This window comes from Hyalella azteca, unplaced genomic scaffold, assembly GCF_000764305.2.
Source record: "Hyalella azteca isolate HAZT.00-mixed unplaced genomic scaffold, Hazt_2.0.2 contig3389, whole genome shotgun sequence".
Lineage (NCBI taxonomy): Eukaryota > Metazoa > Arthropoda > Malacostraca > Amphipoda > Hyalellidae > Hyalella > Hyalella azteca.
The window spans coordinates 1,461-10,093 of NW_025933639.1; the positions used below are offsets into that span (position 1 = coordinate 1,461).

Genomic DNA, 8,633 nt, shown 5'->3' on the forward strand with positions numbered 1-8,633 from the left:
TCCTGTTCTTGCTTGTACCAAATCGTCTGAGCACAGACCTCGACGACCAAACCTTGTTGATATCAATTTTTCTCATCAAGCTGAATCTTTTTCCGACTAATGAGTCATAGATACAATCGATGCTCTGAAGCATACAGAAAGCGTAAAAATTACCTTCTAACGAAACATTCGTGCCCCGTTGTTTGCACCAAATTCAGCCCTCCCGAAATTTATTACAGAGGCGGTTAGCTCTCCCGCTCTAAACTCTCCCGGTTAACTCTCCAAGTATGGAGAGTAAACCGGGTTTCAACAACAGGCAGTTAACTCTCCCGGTTAACTCCCGCTCTAACCCCCTGTCGGGCGGTTTCATTGTTTCAATGAAACAATAAAAAATACGGTTTTGCTACTCCCGTTTTACGTGCCCTGTTGTTTACACCAAATTGTCCGTGCCCAGACCACGACGACCACGAGTATGTAATGGAAGTGAGCGCGGAAGTATGGTTGATATGAGGCATGGTTGAGACATCTTATGTTGAATCAACATTAATAAAACGTTGTTTAGCTGAATAAACGTTAATTAAACGTTAATTAGCTTAATAAACGTTAATTAAACGTTGCTTAATTGATACACCAAATCGTCGGTGCTCAGACCACGACGACCATGAGTACGTGATGCAAGTGAGCGCGGAGCTTGTGGACGCGATGCTCAGGCGCCGCGGGCTCTCCGGCTTCGAGAAGACCATCGTCCGGTCTTGCGGGAGCATCGTGAGTCCATGAGCCCAAGACATCTGACATTGGTTCTACGTTGAATTAAACGTTGTTTTGTTGAGTCAATGTTGAATTAAAACTTGTTGCGTTGAATCAATGTTGAATTAAACGTTATTTCGTTCCCAAGACATTTGATATTGATTCTACTTAAAATTAAACGTTGTTTTGTTGAATTAACGTTGAATTAAACCTTGTTCCGTTGAATCACTGTTGAATTAAACGTTATTTTTTAATCAAATGTTGTCTTGTCGAATCAACGTTTATTCAAACGCCGTTTTAACGTCATTTGTCTAGTGGGCTGCAGCTTAAGCCAGCGGTGCACCAAGACGAAGTTTATTTCTCTTTGTTCGTCTTTGAATTTTGAAAAATTGGGAAGTTTAGTTAGTTTAGTTTAGCGTCAGTAATTGTATTCATTCCTTTAGTTTAGAAAAATATTTCAATATTAGAAACCCTTTTGGTACGATATATATGAAATATTGTGAAATATCTATGCATTTTACTCTTTTCACTAGTGGTTTTGTGAAGTCATAAACAAACTGAAATGTAGGCAGACAGATATAAAGAAAGCCTGACTTATATGGGAGGGAACAGCTAATTCATGCCAGCGTTGAAAGATTCAGAAACGCTAATTTTAACTGCAGTGCACTAGCAATTTCGAAGAGCGATAGCTAAACCATTCATTATTAATTTTAAAATTACTGTTCATTTTCAATTGCATTTCACTCTAATCGTTTGTTTCAGAATCAATAGTGTTAGTGTGAACAATGATTTCATCAGCTATGATGTCATTATCAACAATGGTGTCATTACCAACAACGATGTCACTATCACAACGATGTCACAATCACAACGATGTCACTATCACAATGATGTCACTATCATAATGATGTCATTTTCAACAACGATGTCATTATCAACAATGGTGTCATTTCCAACAACGATGTCACTATCACAACTATGTCACTATCACAATGATGTCATTTTCAACAAAGATGTCATTATCACAATGATGTCACTATCACAATGATGTCATTATCAACAATGGAGTCATTATCAACAACAGTATCACTGTCAACACTAGTGTCGCTATAATGAATGTTGTCACTATCAACATTAATATCACTGTCAACACCAGTGTCAGAATTGATGTTAGTATCAACAGCTGAGATGAACAACATACGTGCATTTCAGGCGTATTTCTCGGAGCTGGCGCGGTGCCTGCGGGACAGCAAGGACGAGCTGCCGGCCATCGTGGAGCACTTCGTGGACATCGAGCCCAACATCACCGTCAGGAACCTCATCATCACCACCACGTGCTGCGGGTGATCTTAACAAACTTTGACGAAGTAGTTTTTTCTGTTCTAGTTGTGTTTTTTATGAAGACAAGATGGAATCATTAAATAATGCTCATGACCTCAATAAACGTCTCATGCGTTCTGAATGTAGTAACGTAGCTTAATAGGATAGCGTTACCCTGACACCATTACAATAACTATAAATAATAGTAGGGTAAACAGTAAACGCTCGTACACCCGCCTTGGTCTTCCAACCCAGATGGCGATGTAAACGCAACCCATTCCCTATGGGTTCTATCTCAGATGATAGAGAAAACGCTCTTCATCTCATAAGAGGGCCCCCTCAGATGGTAAAGTAAACGCTCATCATCCCCCAAGAGGTCCCCCTCAGATGGTAGAATAAACTCTCTTCATCTCCCAAGAGGGCCCCCTCAGATGATAAAGTAAACCCTCATCATCCCTCAAGAGGTCCCCCTCAGATGGTAGAATAAACGCTCTTCATCTCCCAAAAGGGCCCCCTCAGATGGTACAGTAAACGCTCAACTACCCAAATTTCTTCCTCAGATCGTACAGTAAGCGCTTTTATCTCCTGCAGAGTTCTACCTCTCGCAACGATGTGCAAGGAGAAGCTTTGCCTGAGTCTGCAGGAGTGCCCCGACCATCCCGGCACCCTGGAGGTCATGAACCTCATGCACAGCCTTCTCATCAAACACTACTGCGCCAACGACGCCTCGGAACTCATGGGTTAGTTCATTATTGTATATTGGCATTTTCGGTTACTGCAATGTGGGTGCTGCGAACTTAATGATTGTAAAGAGTGTATTATGATTTTCGCAGAATGTTTGAGTTCCTAACTGTGCAACATATTGCGAGGTAAATAATATTGCAGAGTTTTCAAATGATCGTAATAAATCAAGGTCAATTTACACCTCTGATCATGTCGGCAAATTAATACAGGGACATTTTTTTGTTTAAAGAATGCCTCCATGCAGTAGCAACGGTCGGGCTATGTCCGTATAATTTTCATTATTTGTTTTGCAAAGATTTCGTCAACCCTTCATTCAATTTTTAATTAAAGCCTTATAATTTATGACATTTCTCTTGGCTGTGTATTTAATATATAAGGCTCAAATATATTCACATGATAAGTTGACGAATGATTGATTTTTGAAATCCATTTTTGTAGTTTCGCGTAGTTATGCATCTTATTGACACCATTTCTACATGTAATTAGTATTTCAATTTCATTTGGTGTTCAAAGCTTCCATCAAAGCCCTTCTACGTCTTACCTCAATTTCTTTATGAGAACATATTGATTTTACCCATGAGCGGCTGAGCACCACTTATATCCTAACCTAAATATTATGTAATGTGAACAGAGGTGCTAAGAGCCACGTCTGTTCTAACCTAGGTATACCTAACCATAACGTAATGTCAACCATAGAGGTGCTGAGGACCACGTCTGTCCTAACCAAACCTAACCATAACGTGATGTCAACCACAGAGGTGCTGAGGACCACGTCTGTCCTAACCAAACACAAACCTAACCATAACGTGATGTCAACCACAGAGGTGCTGAGGACCACGTCTGTCACCTGCGCGCGCCAGATCCTGCGCATGATCACCGAGTGCTGGGGCAAGGCGGGTCTGGACTACAACGACATCACCAGCGTCCTGAGGAGGCTGTCCAGGAGGGAGAAACTGTGCCAGTGAGTGTAATATTGCACGAGTGAGTAATATGTTGTACTGGTGAATAGTAAGTTGTACTAGTGAATAGTATGTTGTAATAGTGAGTAAGAGGTTACAGTAATGAAAGGGATGTTGTAATGAGGAATATGATGATGTAATTAGGAATATGAAGAGATGTATGCTAGTGAATAGGATGTTTTATAAGTTAGAAAAATGTAGTGATGAATAGGATATTAAAATGGCGGATATTACTATATACTAGTGAGTACTATGTTGTACTAATCATTTGGATGTATCAATGATAAGAAAGACGTTGTTATGGTGAGTGGGATATTGAAAAAAATATAATTAAGATGTAATGTCGAGTTAATGAGATGTTTCTACCGGCTCAAATAAGGTGCTTTGACATTATAGTTTAATTAGGTGTTTGCATCTTTATGGTCTTGCCAGTGTATTATTTAAATAGTAGCTGGGTAATTGGGAGACTGTAACATTAAAAGGATTATTTCGGACCCTTAAATTTTAGTATTTGGTCTGTCTAATTTGACGTTGTTCCAGCATGGTGGTGTCAAGAGGAGTAAGCCACATTAACTGTGTCGCTCTGTCAATTTAATTCACTTGCTAACTCGGTACAATTACTTTCTGGTGTGAAATAATTACTGTTATTATAAGATATAGTATGCATAGTTACCGAGTTTTTCCAGTACCAGCTGGGCGTCGAGTAATTTTTAATAAAATCGCAATGTGGAAATGCGAAAGCTCTGGGGGTGAAATGGTTTCTTTTTTTTTTTTTTGTGACTCACAAGACCAATAAGAATGGTTATCATTATTACACCCAACTCTAACTCACAAGCAGGTAGATGGTGGTCACCTCGGAACGTGGAAGTATTTTTGTCCTGCAATGATATTTTGAACTTCACCATCATTGTTCATCATCATAATCATTACCTCTCACTCGATAGCAGGCTGCTGATTGTCACCTTGAAACGTGCAAGTATTTATAACCTGCAATGATATTTTGAATGTTCACCTTAGCATCAACATCACCCTCACCTCCCACTCGCACGCAGACAGCTGGTGTTCACCTAGGACCCTGGAAGTATTCTTGCCATGCAATGTCATTTTGAATATTCACCATCACTATAATCATTGATCATCACATTCGTCTCTCACTGTTGCGCAGGCAGCTGGTGTTCACCTAGGAGCCTGGAACTATTCTTGCTATGCAATGCCATTTTGAATATTCACTATCATCATAATCATTCATCATCACATTAACATCATCACATTCGTCTCTCACTGCTGCACAGACAGCTGGTCGGTACCCAGAAGTGCGTGCTCGAGTTCTTCAAGACTTCGGAGCCATGTCAGGGACCGCTGGTAGACATGATACGCAACAAGACGGCGCTGGTGCTGGCTGAGTTCACCTGCGCCAAGTACGGAGAAGAAGGCAAGCACCTACGCGACCTCTGAAATGTTACATTTATCGTCAAATTAGTTAACAAAATCCTTGTATTTATTTATCAAGAATGAACTTATTACACACCTAAAGAAATGAGTGGGCCGGCCCAAATAGTGATGCACTTTTCGTTCTTGTGTGAGTCATCCTGACTTAGTTTGGCAAGGCTAAAAGGAAAAGAAGGCAAGCATCCTCGTGAGCTTTGAAAATGTTCCTTTAATTAATAAATATGTTATTAAAGCTATTGTTTTGAGCCTGTAGAATGTAGATGAATCTATAAAAAATACTGAATTTATAAAACGCTTGGTAATCGGAGTCCCTTTGACGCAAAATCTGAGAAAGTGTAACACATTTGCGGTCTTTTAAAATGCATTTATTAACTTCGTTCTCTAGGTCACGTGTACCCTTCCAAGTATTGAACATTTGTTCGATGGTTAAAAAAAATTCTTTCCAGTTATACTTATGGATACGATGGATGTGCGTATTTTAGAAGTATTTTTTCATTAATTATAGTTGTGCAGTGCTAGAAGTACCTTTTTGGAGGTAGTACTAGTACTAAAGTAAAGGTCCATGAGTTAAAGAATTTGGCTGTACCTCAAGATATCGAAGTACGCCATATGTGAACATGTCTGTTAATCAACTTCAGACACGAGCAACAGAGTCGGGTAGGCTTTTATTCCGTTTTCTATGACATCTTCCTCACAGAAAATTCACGAAGCTATTTGAAGAAAACGTTATCATAAAATAGAAAACAATTATGATTACATACCAGTATTTTAATTCAACATGAAACAAGACTGATCAAGACAAGTCTCATACGTTGATCAAATTCATTGCATTCTAACCTGCGAATTTCATTTGATGAAACAATCGAAATTTACGATAGTAGAGAAATCTGAAGAAATCCTGCAATTTTTACTATTAGAATAATATAAAACAAATGCAGTTTATATACATTGCATCCTAATTTGTGTGTTTTACAAATATGTCCACACTCAGTGCCCAATAAAAGCTTTTTGATAATATTATACGTTTGATTGCGTAGTCTATCTTCCGCGTAAATGGCCGCATTGATGAAACTTGAATTGCATCTAATTTTTTTCATATTAGTTATGTTTGGTGATGTCTTTAATGTTGCATTTTTCTTTGGAATCGCAATACATTTCTCATTTACTAATTCATGGATCAAATATCGCGGATGATCTACTTTTCCTGTATTTAAAAATATTCATTTCATTATTTTATAAATCGCTTAATTCATGTCACTAAAAAACTTTCATGTCGCCGAAATTGCATTGGGTACTCTTTTCCTTATTATTTTACTTTATAATGAAATGAGAGCTTAGGAATTACTTTTTTAGATTGCCCTTCCTAAATGGTGTACAATATTGATTATATGAAAATAATACCACATATAGCGACGTGTGCGTTGTTAGGTGCTGTGGTCGACGTTGCGCGCATTGAGACCATTGATAAATAACTTTGATATTACTGAAATACAAACTAAAAGAATATTCTAATAACTTCAAGTCAAGAATAAATAATATTATTATTGAATCATTCTAATAACTTTCGGTCAAGAATAAATAATATTCTTATAGAGTAATTCTAATAACTTTAGGTCAGGAATAAATGATATCATTATAGAATAATTCTACTAACTTTGTCCAGAATCGCAGCAACTCCAGAAGTGTCTGAAACTATCTTTATTATTGCGGCCTAATTCATTAATATTTCTCTATCTTCAAAACTGAAATAATAATAGAACGAATTAAGTATTGGTGCAATGCACAATATGTGTGCTTTCCAACACTTCCTAACTGTTGATATCAAATAATAGAGAGGCCGGTGACAATATACGATTTTGGATATCTCAAAACGAAAAATTTTCAATGATTTTTATTGCAATTAATTTTCTAGAGCTGCATTTGAAGTTGAAACTTGAAGTGATATTTTAATGACTTGAGAAACTAGGAATTATACAGGAAACATGTGTGATTGATGAGGGTTTTCATTGTGGCACGAGGTACATATATTGTGCAGGAGTGATTTCAATTGCAAACATCTGTGCGGCTAACGAATCAGACATCCGTATGCTGGAGTTACATTTATGATTATAAACGATCAGGCATGTGTTGAAGCTATATATATGATTTATGAATACATTTAATCATAGAGTGCATCGGGCTGGGAAGCAACCCAATATGAAAACAATCTCGTGTGGTGAACACACTTTGTTTGAATTCAAACATGTACATCGTATATATAGGCCATTGAATAGCCAATATGGGAAGCCATGATATCGGCAATAAACTCAAAATTTTGTTTGCATAAATGCTATTACAAGTTCCAACAGCTTCATTAATGATCATCTGTTAATAATTTTTTTATTATTTTACAATCGAAACAGGATTTATTATTTCACGGTTATTATTTTTACAGAATTTAGTGTCACTGTTATATTATTGTTAACATTCTCACGAAGCGTCTGGTAATAACTTCATATTGATGATAATATTATAGTATTCATTTCATAATAATTTATTGGTAGTTAAATCTTATAGATAATTTCCATCCAATATTCATTAAACAGCCTAGGGCATTCATAGAGAAGAACATCTGGCAAGAATGTGATTTCAAAATTTCCGTGATTTTTCATGATCTTTCACAATCAGCATCATTGTTCCTAAATAATTTAACAACTCATTCGTTCGCGAAAAAATTAATGAATCCTAAAACATTTTAAAGTAGTTTTGGGACATTGTGGTCTTCTCGTAAAAAACAAACAAATGATTGACATTTTGTGTTGGAAATAATATTGAGATGATAATGCTGTTCTATGGTCAATGGAAGTCTACAAAAAGGAATAAATTCATTCAAATTATTCATGACAAATAGGTGCATCCATGAAGCATCTAGGTTTTATCTTCATTATGGAAAAGCAGTAATTCAAGGTTTTAATTAATCATAACATTGAAACAAAATTAACTTAGTAAGTCAAGCACATGTGAGTTAGCTTTACGTCACCATTGTACTGTCAGGATTGTGGGCCAGAAACCTTCCTGCCTCAGAAAAGTGTGGTTTTCAAAATTCAGATGCAAATATAATAATAATAATAACCATTATAAAAAATAATGATATAATAGTCATAATATATTTAATCGCAAAGGATGTATTTGTAAATCTAGGGTAAAAAAATTCTCAATGCCTTAAAATACAAGTGAAGCATACGGCTCTGTTTTATCCTCCCTGGAACTCAAATAGAAATTTTTAGTCGAATGCATGTCAGATGGATTATCGACTGAAATAGATATATAAAAATCGCGAAAAAATTTTCTGCCACCGTGTCAAATCGACGAGTCGGATGAAATTTGCGAGTTTAGGTATCTACTTCAAGAATTAATATCTTGCCGAAGGTTTGAATAAATTTATACACATATAAT

General features: G+C 36.8%; 1 protein-coding gene across 1 annotated transcript; it reads left to right on the forward strand.

The window, feature by feature from the left end:
- The first annotated feature begins 1,838 nt into the window (after positions 1 to 1,838).
- LOC108677309 lies at positions 1,839 to 6,475 on the forward strand. Its single transcript, XM_018165522.2, has 5 exons — positions 1,839 to 1,883; positions 1,939 to 2,069; positions 2,638 to 2,786; positions 3,613 to 3,751; positions 5,042 to 6,475. The coding sequence occupies exons 1-5, from the start codon at positions 1,839 to 1,841 to the stop codon at positions 5,202 to 5,204; spliced, it is 627 nt and encodes a 208-aa protein (XP_018021011.1). The 3' UTR covers positions 5,205 to 6,475.
- Positions 6,476 to 8,633: the final 2,158 nt, after the last annotated feature.